The sequence below is a fragment of the Scomber japonicus genome, chromosome 22, assembly GCF_027409825.1.
Source record: "Scomber japonicus isolate fScoJap1 chromosome 22, fScoJap1.pri, whole genome shotgun sequence".
In the NCBI taxonomy this organism is placed as follows: domain Eukaryota; kingdom Metazoa; phylum Chordata; class Actinopteri; order Scombriformes; family Scombridae; genus Scomber; species Scomber japonicus.
The window spans coordinates 23,971,288-23,988,238 of record NC_070599.1 but is presented as its reverse complement, the minus strand read 5'-3'; the positions used below and the strand labels follow the sequence as shown (position 1 = coordinate 23,988,238).

General features: G+C 39.3%; 2 protein-coding genes across 2 annotated transcripts; both read left to right on the top strand.

The window, feature by feature from the left end:
• Positions 1–1,274: 1,274 nt before the first annotated feature.
• On the top strand, positions 1,275–5,324 carry LOC128384099 (transmembrane protein 184C-like). The gene is made up of 11 exons (XM_053343679.1): positions 1,275–1,391; positions 1,589–1,719; positions 1,833–1,869; positions 2,219–2,424; positions 2,519–2,593; positions 3,060–3,153; positions 3,447–3,559; positions 3,657–3,756; positions 4,468–4,545; positions 4,638–4,731; positions 5,050–5,324. Exons 1-11 carry the CDS (start codon positions 1,275–1,277, stop codon positions 5,322–5,324), a joined length of 1,320 nt encoding a protein of 439 aa, XP_053199654.1.
• Positions 5,325–8,843: 3,519 nt separating this feature from the next.
• On the top strand, positions 8,844–15,953 carry LOC128384050 (NACHT, LRR and PYD domains-containing protein 12-like). Its single transcript, XM_053343624.1, has 9 exons — positions 8,844–8,994; positions 9,522–9,626; positions 9,791–9,896; positions 10,689–10,884; positions 11,072–12,836; positions 13,015–13,188; positions 14,351–14,524; positions 14,886–14,932; positions 15,300–15,953. The coding sequence occupies exons 1-9, from the start codon at positions 8,888–8,890 to the stop codon at positions 15,830–15,832; spliced, it is 3,207 nt and encodes a 1,068-aa protein (XP_053199599.1). The 5' UTR covers positions 8,844–8,887; the 3' UTR covers positions 15,833–15,953.
• The last annotated feature ends 998 nt before the right edge of the window (positions 15,954–16,951 follow it).

Here is a 16,951-nt window from a genome sequence, read left to right as displayed (position 1 = left end):
GGGGGGCCGATGATCAGATGGTTGGGCGGAGGAGGAGATGCGTTGCCTGGTAACAGAAACAGGAACGAGGACGAAAACAGGCCAACCATCTTCAAATCATCTTCATCTTCATCGGTCCCAACCTCTGCTGTAATTCAACATTTATCTCATTATATTTTAGCTGTTTTTTATTCAATCTAACAGATTGAAAAACGTCAATTCTTTATATTTTTGGCTGAAAAAATGCACTGTAATATCTCTGTTTATATTTATTTTTAGTCTGTGATGTTTATTGATACGTTTATCGTGACCTGACTGCACTGTATGGTAATTATTAAGAGAATAATTGAATGTTTTATTGTATTTTATTGTATATAGGCTAATTAGAATATTAAAAATACAATATAGGATTAGACATGATGTGTTTTTACTGCCACAGACATTAGACACAACAGTTAAATGTGTGATAATTAGTTGATTATTGTAGACTTTGGTATACTAACTATTCAATTGTCATGGATATAGAATAATATTTAAAAATACACAAATGTATGTACAAATGTTTCTGACAACAATATATTCCACTACATTCATTTTACTTAAATTGAGACATCTGTTAGCTAGTTATGCTAGCTTCCACTCGCATATAAAATGTTGTAGTATTTTTTATATAATTAAGTATAAATCCATAGAAATACATGTCTGGAATTATACTTTTAAAATATTTTGAGGATTTTTTTATTCTATTTTCCTTTTTTTAAATTTATTTCTGGAATTGTATTTGGTGCAAACATTTCAAATGTAAACATAAATGTGCTTTTGGTCCATAAAAAACATTATCTTTGTGGACCAGTGGGTGGTAATAGCCCAATTTTATTCTTATTCAAACTCAAATTCAGACTGACTTTGACAGAATTAAAAGAAAAATTATTTATTGTACCTTGGGTTAGTGTGTTTGTGCTAACTATATAGAACATTTTGGTTATTTTGTGTTAAAGACTAGATCATTCAAGCAACTTGTTTCTACTCTGCCTGTTTTTGTCAGTTTTACATTGTCATTCAAACTCAACCACAGGTTTCTAAGCTGCTCGACAATTCAGTTCAACTCTGGTCATCCTGGTCTGGCCAATTCTAGATACTGCACTTTCTAAAAATGAGGAAAAAATAGAAGATAAAAGAAAATAATTGTCATAACTTGTACATAATTTGTTTCACACTCTGTCTCCCTGTCCTCCAGGTGTGGCCTGTGGTTTAGGATGTACCTGTAATCAACGCTGAAGGGTGAAGCCGCCAAAATGCCGTGTACGCTTGCAGAATGGAGGAGGTGGATTCGCCCGCTGGTTCTGGTTCTCTACGCTCTTCTGCTCGTGGCCGTGCTGCCGCTCTGCATCTGGGAGCTGCAGAAAGACAAGGTACGTTTACTGTATGTGTGTGTCGGTGGAGGAAGAAGTACTCAGATCCTTGACTTAAGTAGTACTTGAGTTAATGTACTTGATTACTGTCCACCACTGCAAACGTGGCCCTCACAGTGACTAAGTGAATCTTTCAGTACTCAAGAACTACATCTCTCAGGGTTCATGTTTATTTATGTCCCCCTCTCTCTGCCCAGGTTGGCACTCACAGTAAAGCTTGGTTCATAGCCGGCGTATTCGTCTTTCTGACCATCCCAATTTCACTCTGGGGGATTCTCCAGCATATGGTGCACTACACTCAGCCTGAGCTGCAAAAACCAATCATCAGGTGGACATCTTTGACTCTAAGTTACTTTAAATGATTTATTTACCTCAATAAAGAGAGTCTATGATACACAAACACCACCAGATAATGAGTCTCTCCCTGTTTTTCTCCTGCAGGATACTATGGATGGTGCCAATCTACAGTTTGGACAGTGTGAGTCATAATCGCACATACACACACACAGAGAGGACTTCCTCTATGTAACCATGGTAACAGGGCTTAATTGGAGGCGATGGGGCAGTGTCACAAGACCAGCAGTCGAGTTACACAGTCACACACACCCTTCTGTGTGTCTTTGACTATTTTCCTCTCCCAGAGTCTGATATCACTTAACTCCATTACAGTTAATGAAATGATAGCCTGGCTCATCTTTCTTTTTTTGGACCTACTGCACAATCTTGGCCTGAGCTAAATCTTCTATTAATATTTCATCATGACTACTTTATGTCCCCTCTTTCATCTCTTTCTACTTCCAATCACTTCCCCCTCCTCCCCTCTCCAGTGGCTCGCTCTGCGGTATCCTAACCTGGCCATCTACGTGGACACGTGCAGGGAATGCTACGAGGCCTTCGTCATCTACAACTTCCTGGTGTTCCTGCTGAACTTCCTCAGTAACCAGTACCCCAGCCTGGTGCTCATGCTGGAAGTCCAACAGCAGCAGCCCCACCTGCCCCCGCTCTGCTGCTGCCCACCATGGCCCATGGGAGAGTAAGAAGACGAACCTGACCTATGGGGTCACAGTAAATGATGGATTGATGTATGGATGGATGGATATTAAAGCGTTCCTCTATCTCTCTGGCAGGGTGCTGCTGTTCAGGTGTAAACTGGGAGTCCTCCAGTACACTGTGGTCAGACCGGTTACCACGGTGATAGCGCTGTAAGTTTCCTTCTGTAACTGTGGTGACATCAACATAAGTTTGGCACTGTAACCATGGTGACACTGACGTATATTTCATATTGTAACCATGGTGACAGCTTTGCAAGTTTCTTACTTCAACCAAGGTGACACCATTGTATATTTCCCACTGTAACCATGGTGACACCGATGTATATTTCATATTGTAACCATGGTGACAGCTTTGCAAGTTTCTTACTTCAACCAAGGTGACACCACTTTAAGTTTTCTTCTGTAACTATGGTGACACCGCCGTAACTTTGTCTCTTTAACAATGCTGATACCACTGTTTTTTTAACGTAACCATGCTGACAGCTCTGTATTTTTCTTATCGTCACCATGGTGATATAACTGTACACTTCTACCCCTTACCAGACTCACAGCGCAAGTTTCTCACTGTTGTCACCATTGAGATGGATTGGTGTATTGTTTTTTTCTGTGTCTGCAGGATCTGTCAGCTCTGTGGGGTTTATGATGAAGCCAACTTCAGTTTCAGAAACGCCTGGTCGTACCTGGTCATAATCAACAACATATCACAGCTGGTAAAGATGCATCACACAAACCATCATTGTCAAGACTAATATCATAATACATGTCCTAGCCTGTAACACTAACCTTAATATAAAACCAACTCACCTTCCTCACTGAAAAAAAGCTTAAAATTCAAATTAGTTACAAAAGTTCAGACACAATTTAACAAATCTTGTGTTCACTTTGATTCTTTTCAACAAGCAAGCTGAATCACATCCAAGACATCCAATAGCATATTCTTGATTGACTTGTAGGGTGTTATCATTAAGATGGTGTACATGAGTCTCTCTCTGTCTTTCATCAGTTTGCCATGTACTGCCTTGTGTTGCTCTACCGATCCCTCAGAGAAGAGCTGAATCCCATCAGGCCTGTGGGCAAGTTCCTCTGCGTGAAACTGGTGGTGTTTGTCTCCTTCTGGTAAGGATGGAGGCACTAAGAGAGGGAGGGAGGGATGGAGGGATGGAGTGAAACTGTGCAGATACATTCACCTCTCCGTCTCTCTGTCTTTCCGCAGGCAGGCAGTGTTTATAGCGTTCCTGGTGAAGGTCGGTGTGATCTCGGACAAACACACCTGGGACTGGGACAGTGTGGAGGCCGTTGCCACTGGACTGCAGGTATACCAAATTGCTGCCTCACAGTCATGTGACCTTTGACGTTTGATTTATTTGATGCCATTTTGGGAGTTCTGGCAATTAACATTTTTCACCTTGACAGCAGAAAACTAAAGAAAAGTTTTTAAAAAAAGCTTTAATTCAGACAGAAATGTGGTTCTAATCTGTCTTAAATTAAATGATGTTGGTACAGAGCTGATCCATAGAGGTGGAAAGTAACTGAGTACATTTTCTCAAGAGCTCTACTTTGCATCAGTATTTCAATTTTATTTGTTTTCATATGTCCATTGTACTACATTAAAAACCTATTCTAACTATTTATGGTTTCATATCATTAACAATTTGATAAAAAACAATATCAAGTATTTGACCTACTCTCCACATATGCAACAAAGAAATATTTGTAAATAATTGTATATTGCTGTATTTAAATTGCTTAACATGCATATTTTTCCTTTTGTAGTATATTCTATGTGATCTAGCTACCATGTTTAGTTTTTATATTTGAACGTTTTTTCTGTAAAGAAACAAAGGACATAGTAAGACCACAGAGTTTTACTGAAGCACGCTTCAACTGTGTGCTAGAACTCTGTAGCTTAAGTAGGATTTTGACAGCAGGACTTTAAGTTAGTAATTGAGTATTTCTATGTTGTTGTATTGGTACTTGCATTTGAGCAATAGTTGTGAATACTTCTTTTACCACTGTTCCTCCAGGACTTCATCATCTGCATAGAAATGTTCCTGGCTGCCATAGCTCACCACTACACCTTCACCTACAAGCCCTACGTACAGGTAAACTCTCTCTCTATCTACCTGCCTACTGACCTACTGACCAACCTACCTGTCTATCTGTCTAATTCTGACTTGTGTTTCTGTCCATGCAGGAAGCAGAAGAGGGATCGTGTTTCGACAGTTTTCTGGCCATGTGGGATTTCTCTGACATCAGGGCCGATGTCACAGAGCAGGTTCGCCATGCTGGTGAGTGTCCAAGTCAGTATTTAACGGCGGCAACTAACAACTATTTCAATTATTTTCTATATTTATCAAATGATCATGTAAAATATTCCAACAGCCCAATGAGATGTCTTCAGATGTCTTTTTTTTTGTCCGATTAATAGTGTATAACCCAAATATACTCAATTTGCTCTCATTAATGACAAATATAAGAAAATTCTCACATTTGAGAAGATCAAACCTATAAATATCTTATATCTTTGCCTCAAACAACAGTATTCACACAGTCTGATTTAAGAATATTAATATCTGCTGTAGTTAACATCTCTAACCGTACCTCAGGTCGGACGTTTCTTGGTCGTCCCAACAAGATGTACTTTGGTTCGGCAGCCCGACCCGAACACACCGAACACACCGGCCTCCTCACAGCGAGCTCCCAGGACCCCATTGTCGTGGCAGCAACATCAATGCCCTCCTCCCCTTCCTCCAGTGGGCGGTACCAAGGCCTCGGCCACACTCCCGCTCCACACTCCATCTCAGCTCCTGCGGGCTTCACCTCCTCATCCTGGGAGGACGACAGCGACGGCTCGCCTCCTCAGGCAGGTGTCACCAAATAACAAGGTGACATCACCAGGAGCACACAGCAAGGGGCGGGACTTTTTCTTCTTTCTTTACGTCCCTTGCCACCTTGTTGTGATGTGCCTCATGTCTGTGGACAAAGACACTCTCAGATTCTCTATTAAAGATAAATAGAAAAATATAAACATGAACTGAACTCTCATCTTCAAATTTGTGGAAAAGAAGCAAAGGAAGCAGAGAAGAGAAAGTCAAAAAACTCTGATGTCAAAGCCATGTTTGTTGAGAAACTTTGGTATTTTAAAAATAATATCGAGTTTTAAGTGTTTGAAATCTGTATTTTGATGTCTAATGATGTCATTTTGATAAATGTACCTCTAGCTGTTGAAAAGGAAGGAAGAGTTTGTGTTTTCATCAGAGGGGGAAGCAGGTTGTTTGTTTTTTTTGGTTTTACACGCTGTGCTGAAGTGTCCTTGAGCTACACATGACTTGACTATTTCTTCTGGTCCAGAATAAAGCTACATCCCATATGTAATTACCAGAAACTGTGTTGTTGTCATCTTACTGTAAGTACAGAAGTTTTGCCTATAAAATATCAGAAAGTTGTTTAAAATTCCCGTTAAATATATTGAGCCCAAGGTGGCGTCTTCAAATGTCTCCTTTTTACCTGACCAACAGTCAAAAGTACAAAGAACTTAGGTTTACTATCATGGACAGCACAGAAAAGTTTCAATTATTAGAATTTGAATGAATTTACTGTCGATCGACTTCGCTGTTGCCACACAGTTTCACTCCACTGATGACAAAGTCAGGCAGATTCTTCAAAAACAGGTCTCTGAGGAAAAGGAAACAAGTCAAACAGAAAAACATGGCTGCAACATCTGTGACGACTTTTTGAAGATACAGCTTGGAGCTCTCTCTCTCTCTCTCTCTCTCTCTCTCTCTCTCAGCCATAGTAGGCCCTGAATTAACTGAATCACCACTGAAACACACATTTGAAGAAGACTATTATGGAGAGTAAATCATCAGTCCTGTGAAGACAGTTTCCACAGGTGAATATGGGTTTTACATTGACTTCAATACAGTGAGAGCTGTATTGGAGCAGCATCTAGTGGCCTTCAGAGGAACTGCAGAAGAGTCTTTAATCAGTCATGCTTGTAGTTGTATGCCACCAATAATGTTGTGACACAGACATGTTTTCCCAACCTCTGTCCACTTTGGGAAAATGGAGGTCTGGCTACACAATGGAAACGTATTACAACAAAGCAAACTTATCTTTTATTTTTAAATAGTTTATTGAAACATTATTTAAGTTCTGTATTGTCAATGCTGGGTCTACAGCCCTAAATTAATCATATTTTAAGTGCTGTATAAGTGTGTAATATTTAATATATTTGTAGAAAATGGACCCACACATTGGATTTGGTTTAGTGAAACAAACAAATTAAGCAAAAATAAATGAATAGAAAAATTGGCAAGAACTCAAATTCTGACTTATTTTCTCATTTGACAAATATAATAAAATAATCTATTTTTAGGCTCAGGTCTAGTCATCTGGCTGTGGAGTCACTTCTCATGTAATTTCTTTTATTGTCCATGTCACTCACTGTTCATCAGTAAACTTAGACACTTCTGAAGTCAACATTACTTGATTCAAAGAACAGAAATTATATCAGCAAAGGTGAAATTATTAACACTGCAGAATATCTCTATTCATATTATTTTATATTATACTCCTGGATTCACTATTAAACCAAACCCCTTAATTGCTTTCCTTAAAAAGTCAATTAATTGACCAAATAATAATGATTGAATTAAAATATTCATTCAGAGTTTTTAACGGCATAAGTAATATGTTCTCAATAAATTGGATGGATAATTTCATTCAATTGTATTTTTTTTTTTTTTTTTTTTGGTGGTGGGGGGGGGGGGGGGGGGGGTTGTTTTGCACAGTTTAATGGAATAGGATTTATTTTATTTTTTTTACTTGAGGAGAAAATTCGGAAAGGGGGGGGGGTCCAATTTAAGGAGGGGTCTTTTTACCACGTAAATGGACCATATGTTTTCAGGGGTAAATTAAGGAATGATTCATGGTATATTTATTCTTGTTTCATGGTGACTATAGAAACAGGTATTAACGTCTGTGTGACTTTAACTGACCGGCTGCTGCATCGAAACTGAAAGTTAACTTTGCTCTCAAGGGAAACCCCGTTCATTCATTCTCTTTGTGCGTGTCGTGACCAGCAGAGACATGCATGTTTACTTAAACGAACAAGGAAAGTTTTTCGTTCCAACAAACGTAAGTAGTCGTTTATGATCCCCACTGATATGCTTTTTATGGCTTGGACACAGTTTCTGGGTTGTGTTTGAGTTTGTGGTTTATTCAGGTGTTTTATTGGCTCTGCTGCACAATCACTGCAATCCTTTCTTTGTGCTGTACTGTTGGTATATTCCTGTAAAATTAACGTAAAATGTAACTTCATGGTGAGAAAAGATGTAGCTAGATGTAGATTTGCATACATATGTTGCTGTAAGTGTGTGGAGCAAAGTCCGTGTATACCTGCAGGTTTTCCTGATAATGTGGTCAGTTAAACCACATGGCACAAGAAGAAAGTATCCAAGATTACTGTGGTCACATTGACACTAAACCAGGTTCTTACTAATAATTATCTTGTTGGGTTGTAACCCTCCTATCACTATGAAACTGAATCCAGTCTTCTTCTTAAAAAAAAAAAAAAATTACACTTGCATTAATTTACTTGCTATTAATAATGATGGTATAATGTAGGCTATTTATTAATGTGTGTACAAGGGGAAATTCATGCATAAATGCGACCTTGTGTGAGGAAGGAAAGACTGGAAGTGTGTTTGTGACCGCACAGACGATTTGTTGTCTTCGGTATGACTGTTTCTCTGTGTGTGGTTTGGTGTCAGTAGGCGTGTTATTTCCTGAATGTAGGCTATGTGGCGCAGACAGTAATTCATGAGTGAAAAACGAAGCCAGTAAAGATAAGACGGAGGCTTTTATACGGTAACAGCGGAGCCTGGCGAAATAATAAGGACCCACATATTCAGTAGATGTTTGATCTTGTAAACAATGAAGATCTTTTCCGTTAATGTGTCTTTATTAACCATTAATGTGCTGACTGTCAGAGGAAGGTTTAACATGATTTTGCAGATTTGCACCAATACTGGACTAAATATGGGCAACATATAAACTTTCATCCAACTGCATCCAGAGAATATTAAAATGATAATAAACGTATTAGATTGGATTATGATATTAATTAATATCATAATTAGTTGGGACCTGCTGCATACTAAAATACACTAAACTTCAGCTTTAAAACTTGAACCTTGACTTTGAGTGACACTTGCATACCACTAAATCAGGCATATTGTTGATAATACTGTAAAATGATCCCACATTAACAACAAAGGGAAAAATGAACATGATGGGAAATGTTACATAAATACTCATTTCATGCTGAAATGTATCCTTCACAAACCTGTGTTACAAACTTCCTGAGCAGTTTTTGTGTCTTTCCTTAAAGACCAGAAAAGACTTAAAGAGGTGCTGCCTGTTTGACACTCAGCAGTAGAAATGGCAGAAAGGGAGAGGAAGAAGAAGAAAAGGTCTACCTCTGCAGCCTCAGGCCCTTCCTCCATGTCTGAAGAGCCAATCAGCTCCTGCAGTGAGCCATCAATCAGGTAATGTATTAGACTATAACAAATGAGCAGCTGTGATGTCATAAAAAGTCAAAATCCCTTTGAAGTTATCTAATATCTCACCTCAAACATATTCCATGTGGAATAAAGACATCTATATCTCTTAAGTCTCGGCTTTAGGTTTACTGATGAGTTTTTAGCTTCCCTCTAATGGCCTGCCATCAGTGTGTGAATGGGTGAATGAGTGAGAATGCACTTTGAGTGGTAGAAAAGCGCTATATAAGTAGAGTCCATTTACCATTTACTTTTGGTGTGAGGGAGCAAGAACAGTAAATCACATTTGATGTTTTTATACACTATTGGCTGAATATCTTTTTGAGTTGTTTTAATATACAATGGTGCAGTTCACAAGCAATATCCAAAGCTTTGACAAACTGATATGTGCCAGGCACTAAGACATACCATCAGATGAAAAGGTCTATGAATTCATACTGGCATGATATAGAATAGTTGGTTGCAAATGACTGACTGACATTATATTTAAAAAAATAATTAATCTGTCAATTTAGTTCTGAGGCGAGTGAAAGTGAGTCTGCAGCTCCCAGCCATGTTTCTATGAAGAGTGATCGATCCATATACAATCCTCTCAACTTTGGAGTGAAGACACAGAAATGGTAAGTAATTCAATTTTTTGCACATTAATTGAAGTTTCTTGTCATTGAGGGTCTATTTGCTAATAATGGCTTTTTGGGGAAAGAAATTAATTTGTGAACATGTATATACATTTAATCATAGAGAAAGTGTTACACTGTTGGTTAAATATCTGTTTGTTTCTTAGTTCTGAAGCGAGCGTTACTGAGTCTGCGGCTCCCAGTTTTGTTTCTATGAAGAGTGATCAATCCATGTACGAGCCCCTCACTTTTGAGACAAAGACACAAAGGCAAGTTTTATTTGTTCTATAAATGCATCTGAAATCCTATGAAGGACAGTATAATTAGGTCAGAGTCACTTTCACTTGATTATTTGGTTTGACATTATGTTCATGTTTTTCTATTCATGAGGGTTTTGCTATTTTGGCCAATTAGTAAGTAAGGACTGATGTTTTAGTGTTGCCACTGTCAATCTCATGTTGTTACGGCTATAAAAATATGTAACTATGAGGCCAACATTAAAGGTTTTGACTGCAATGACCCAACAATAATTGGATTGATTGCTATGAAAGTTGGTACAGACATTAATTTCCCCTGTGTTTTATCTCCTGACATTTCAAGTGCCTCTATCAGGTCAAAATTTGAATTTATCCTGTGAAATATCAAATTTGACCAAATAAATGATCAGAGATTTTGTCATCATGTTCCCCTGAACTTTGGTGATTGCCTGACTTTTCTTTTAGTGCCACCAGCAGGTTGTTGTTCAGAGTGGAATGTCCCAATGTTGGATAGATTGTCATGTTATTTGGTGCAGACATTCTTTGTGCTAGACATTCTGAGTAGTCAACGTTTCAACATGTCAAAATTTCTAATAGCTTGATTTTATTTACATTGAGCTATAGTGGCTTCTTGAAAATCTTACACAATCTACAACTCAAAAACATTTAAGTCACCTGTTTCAAAGGAAACGGCATGAAAAAAGCAAAGAAAGTAGAATTGGATAAATTGGGATTGTGACTGTCTCTACCTAAACTTATGTCACAGTGCCAATAAAAATGTGTCATTTGTTGTACTGATTACAGCCAGCTGATTGGGGAGCCATCTAGCTGTTCAGTGTGTAATGAGGATCTGAGGGATCCAGTCCATTTCTCCTGCGGACACTGGACTTGCAAGCAGTGTGTCAGTTCAGAATGGGACCATTCTGACCCACCAGCAGACTACCCCTGCCCTGAATGTGTAAAGAAACTCAGAAAACCCCAACAAAATACAGACGAAGACACGGGTAAATTAAATTATATACTTTGAAATGATCTGTGCTGTGATCTTGTTCACCTCAGCAAATATTCTGACTGACCCATATTTGAATTCATGCAACCAAGCATGAACACGACCAAATAAGATTATCTGGTTTTAACAAATCTTATTATAAAAAGTACTTTGAAAATAAACTAATTTTTTGATTGTTACAGGTAAAGCAAAGAAAGCAAAACATTTCAAAAGAATAATGCAAAAGAACAAATCTGATGAAAATGATGACCAAGACAGCTCTGTAGAAGAAATCTACACAGCACTCCACATCACTACTGGAGAGAGTTTTGGGCTTCATGAAGAACATGAGGTCAGATACTTCAAACATAAACTGGACAAGAACTCTTTGAGCGATGTGGACCTCAATGATATCTTCAAACCTTTGCCTGGCCAAGAGAAACCCCACAGGACAGTCCTGACGAAGGGCGTAGCAGGAATTGGAAAATCTTTTGCTGTGCAGAAGTTTGTTCGTGACTGGGCCCAAGAAGAAGCAAACCTGGACATTGATTTTGTTTTCAGTTTTGCTTTTCGAGAGCTAAATTTGACTACAGATGAGAAAAGCTTGCTTGAGCTCCTGACTGAATTCCACCCTGCTCCCCTGAGTCTGAAAGATACAGAGGATTTCGTCAAAGACAGGGTTTTGGTGATCCTGGACGGCCTGGATGAAAGCAGACTTCAACTGGACTTTGAGAACTGTAAGAAAGTAACGTCTCCCAGTGAAGTAACATCTGTGGATAATCTCCTTACAAACCTCATCCAGGGAAACCTTCTTCCTAATGCTAAGATCTGGATAACTTCCCGTCCAGCAGCAGCCAATCAGATCCCTGCAGAGTACATCGACATGGTGACGGAGATAAGAGGGTTCAATGACCCACAAAAAGAGGAATACTTCAGGAGGAGATTTAGTCAAGACTTGAGCCTGGCCGACAGCATCACTTCACACATCCAGTCTTCAGAGAGTCTCGACATCATGTGCCACATCCCGATCTTCTGCTGGATTTCTGCCGTATTATTTGAGGAGGTCTTTGGGGGAGACGAGAAAGCAGAATCTCCTCAAACTCTGACAGAAATGATGGCACATTTCCTGTTTGTCCAGACAAAACGCAGAAGTAGAAAATATGATCAGAAGACAGAGAAAAACAAAGAGCAATTTCTCAAGTCACAGAAAGAATTTCTCATGAAACTCGGCAAGCTTGCATTTGATCAGCTGCTGCAGAACAACCTCATCTTCTATGAGGAAGACTTTGAAGGATGTGGCATCAACATAACTGAAGCAGTGATCTACTCTGGATTTTGCAACACAGTTCTCAGAGAAGAAAAAATGTTTTCTCAGAAAAAGGTCTTCTTCTTTGTGCACCTGACCATACAGGAGTTCCTTGCAGCTCTTTATGTCTACGACTGTTTCACAAACAAGAAAACAACTGAGCTTAGCAGCTTCCTCGATCTGAAGCAGGGAGAACATTCACTGCTCGATCTTCTAAAGATGACAGTTGACAAAGTGCTGGAGGAGAAGAACGGCCACCTGGACTTCTTCTTGCGATTCCTCTTTGGCCTCTTGGTCGAATCCAACCGAAGAGTCATTCAGGGTCTGCTGACATCGCCAGATCCAAGTCAAGATACCGACAAGAAAGTCCTGAGTCACCTCAAAGCCATCCGAAGGAAGACCCTCTCTCCAGACAGTTGCATCAACCTCTTCCAGACCATGGTTGAAATGAGAGACAACAAAGTCAAAGATGAGATTCAGGAATATCTCAGATTGTCAGATCAGGAGAAAAAGGGGCTGACTCCCCTGCACTGCTCTGCAGCGGCCTACATGCTACAGGTTTCAAAAAGTGATGTGGAGGTGTTGGACTTGAAGAGTTACAACACGTCAGATGAAGGCAGAAGGAGACTAATACCAGCTGTGAGGAGCAGCAAAAAGGCCATGTAAGTTTACTATCATTGTAGTATATCTGGTTACAAGATTTATTTGACTCATGAGTACTGCATGTTGGTCTCTCAGGCTGCATATGATTCCAAGAAATTCTGCTAATATGATTGATAGGACAGCCAAAAGGTTGCACCTTTTCTTTATTATATTGTAAACCCTGTTGTCCACCCCCAGACTAGCAGACTGCAAAGTGACAGCAGAGTGGGTTAAGCTCCTGGCCTTTGGACTCAAGTTCCCCTACTCACCTCTAAGAGATCTGGACCTGAGCAACAATGATCTGAAAGATTCAGGAGTGGAGTTCCTCTGTGAAGGACTGTCAAGTCAATGGTGCAAACTGAAGAAACTGAGGTATTTATACATATTTATACAGAACTCTCAAGTCTCATGCATTGACCATGAGACACATGCATTTCAAGCAGTTCACATGCTCACACGCCACACCTGACATTTCTCAGTCAGCGACCTACTGGCCAATCAGAAAATGGTATTTCTTCTTACTGGGTAAATTCGGAAACTACTGAAACTGTTTATATGTGACTGATAATGAGGTATTCATGAATGGCTTGTTGTGCAGATATCTCGTAAAGACTAATTATTCCAGGATAATGTGAATGGTCTGAATATGAACAGTGTGTGAGGGTTAAGAGGCTCATTTGTTGCCGAATGGCTTTTCCTCATTGATCCATTTGTTTTTGTTTTTAAATGCATAGATAAAACCATTTATTTTATTTAGCTGAATCTAAGTCTTTTATTGGATTAACCCATTATTTTGATTTCTATTTATGCTGGTCAATTATGAACAGTATGTCAAATTGAACAGATTTTCAAGTAGCAAAAATAATTCGGAGAACTGGATGGGGCCGAGGGGCCACTGCGCCCAAATGGATGTAATCTCACTCCAAACCTTTCATGAAACTTGAGAGCCCTGTAATTTATATAATAGATAATGTGCTAATATGTAAATAGGTGGAAAAGATACATAGATATTATTTTAAACAGCTGTAAGGTCAAAACATTTACAGGGTTGCAATTAAATATTGGTGCACTGTCCCTTTTTGAGTTTTTGAGTCTCTGACACAGTTTTTTCTTTGCACACAATCCCACACTTCTGCTTCTTCAGTCTGAGCTGGACCACAAAGCTTTCTGCCACCACAGCAGCATCTTGTTTACCTTATTCTGTTTAACGGCCTGTTTCAAAGGGAACTCCTTTATTACTGCATATGTTTAAAAAGTACTATAAAGTCTTTTCTGACTGAATTGTTGTCCTTCAAGTTGCATGGAGGTTAATGAAGGTGCCCGGTTTTGACAAAGAAGAAGAATACATGGAGCACAAAACGTAACCTCTTTATGTCTTATGCTTTAATGCTTTTATATTTAAATTGTCCATTGTAAGTCCAGTAAAGTTGAATGCGTGAAAAGCTAAATTAGTGTTTCAAGCCTACATCTTTTATTAAGAAGTTAATTATTTTATGACCTGTCTGCTGATAAAGGAAACACTGTGTTTTCTCAGGTTGTCAGGTTGTCAGATCACAGAGATCGGCTGTGCTTCTCTGGTGTCAGCCCTGAAATCAAACCCCTCCCATCTGGAAGAGTTGGACCTGAGTTACAACCATCCAGGAGATTCAGGAGTGAAGCAGCTCTCTGACCTGAAGGATGAGCCACATTACAAGCTCAATGATCTCAAGTAATTATAATATGACATTTTTGACTTTTCTATTGAACAGAGAGACAGTTTGTTACTGGATTACTTTTACACTTCCTACTATAGTGAGGTGGATTGTACAGCCAACCATAAAACTAGTTTGTATATCAGAATTTTACACCAGAACTGCCTTGTACTTGAACCCTGTAGTATAGAGTTGTTAACAACAACAACAGCAACAGCAAAGGTAGCTATGTAGCACAGTAGGTTGGGTTTTGATAATATTGTATATTAATAGATAATGCATATACTATAGATTTACTCTTGTAGTTTGTGGGAGCAATACAGTGTTAGCTTATCGGTTGTTCTTTGTCTGAAAGTTTCAACACATTTTTCTCCACAGCATTGAGCATGGTGGAAGTCACCGGATGAAACCAGGATTTAAGAAGTGTAAGTATGTGTGGAAATGAAAAACGGATTAATGAATATGTTAATAATGATTTGGACCATTTTAACTGTGGCACATTCATTGACTTCAGCCAAAGTGGTTTTCACCCAGTCATCAAAAATACTTTCACATTATTACAAAAGGATGTGTGATGCATTAATATGAAGGTAGGATTTCACTGTTTATCTGGTGGAGCTGCAACGTGTATTATTAGGTATTATTTAGTGTATGAATGGTGTATTTTTCGTAGGCCAGTCATAGGTTTTTTTATGTTAAGTCATAATTACTAAAGTAATTATAATCTGTAGTAAATGTACCTTGTTACATTCAACCACTGGCTCCTGAAATTACACGTTTTCTTCCTTCCAGATGCCCGCAAACTCACTCTGGACCCCAAAACAGCCCACAAGAACCTCCGTCTGTCTGAGGGGAACAGAAAGGTGACCAGGGTGAAAGAGGAGCAGTCATATCCTGATGATCCAGAGAGGTTTGATCTCTGCCCACAAGTGCTTTGTAAGGAGGGTCTAAATCAGCGCTGCTACTTGGAGGTGGAGGTGGATGAACCATTTAACATTGGGGTAACATACAAAACCATCAGCAGAAAAGGGGATGTGAATGATTGCAAGCTGGGTCAAAATGATAAGTCTTGGTCTCTGGTTGGCTCTGATGACGGTTGTTACGTTATGCACAACAACAAGAGTACCAGCGTAGGTTCACTCTGTTCACGCTCCAGTCGGTTAGGAGTGTATCTGGACTGGCCAGCCGGCACTCTGTCCTTCTACAGAGTTTCCTCTGACAGTCGAACTCACCTGCATACCTTCAAAGCAGAGTTCAGTGAGCCCCTCTATCCTGCTGTTGAATTTGTAACTCAGTCCTCTGCTTTGTTTTGTCAGCTAACGTAAGCAGAAAACTGCAACTCAGCCAAGATCTGCATGTGAATGATCGGCACATGTCGTTTTAGACGCACAAAGGATTAGCTGCTCCTATTCGTCTGTAGCATGTCTGTTCAAAGCAGAGTTGTTGAGAAAGTAATATGGATGGATGGATGGATGGATGGATGGATGGGGGAGAGAGAGAGAGAGAGAGAGAGAGAGAGAGAGAGAGAGAGAGAGAGAGAGAGAGAGAGAGAGAGAGAGAGAGAGAGAGAGAGAGAGAGAGAGAGAGAGAGAGAGAGAGAGAGAGAGAGAGAGAGAGAGAGAGAGAGAGAGAGAGAGAGAGAGAGAGAGAGAGAGAGAGAGAGAGAGAGAGAGAGAGAGAGCTGCTAACATGGCAAGAACACTAGCTGTGTGTAACATAGTCTAAGTTGCCTGAGTTGCACAAGCAGTGTTGGATAAGTAACATGGAAAATGTACTAATACAACTTCTCATTTAGAAAAGTAATTTATTAGCATTACGAATTACGATGGAAGAAAGGGGGGAAGGAAGGACAGAAGGAAGAAAGGTCATTGCGAAGTTAATTATGGAGCTAAGCTAAAATGAGCTGCAGGGTTTCAGGTGACATGTTGGTCAGCTGTAAATATAAATAGTTTGAAATGTCAAAATCAGTAGTTTATAGATATAGTACGTTTATTTTTAAGTTGTTTTAGTGTTTTTTGTATTATTTTCTTATAATGTCTCTCACAATTAAGCTCTGGACACAAACACCCGATAGCCGGTTATCAAACATGTGCTGACCCATCTTAACACTGAGCCTTCGTCCTGCTACCGACAACTCCAAGAACCTGCTGCTCTCCTTTATTTTAATCCTACGCCAATGTGTTTCATAAAAAGTCAAGGACCATCATCCTCCTTAAGTGGAGATCTTATACTGTTTCTGCAGTTAGAGAAAGATAGATTCACTACTTTAGGGCTCTATTGATGTGAAGCTGTTCATAACCTATGTGCAAGGTGGACATTTTGAGCATGGATGTAAATATTACTATCAGGAGAGACAAGAGAGATTTGTATATTGTACAGATGATATGGATAATTAATCTTAGACTGCAGAAAGATTTAGATTTTGTAATCAGGGGACTTCAGCC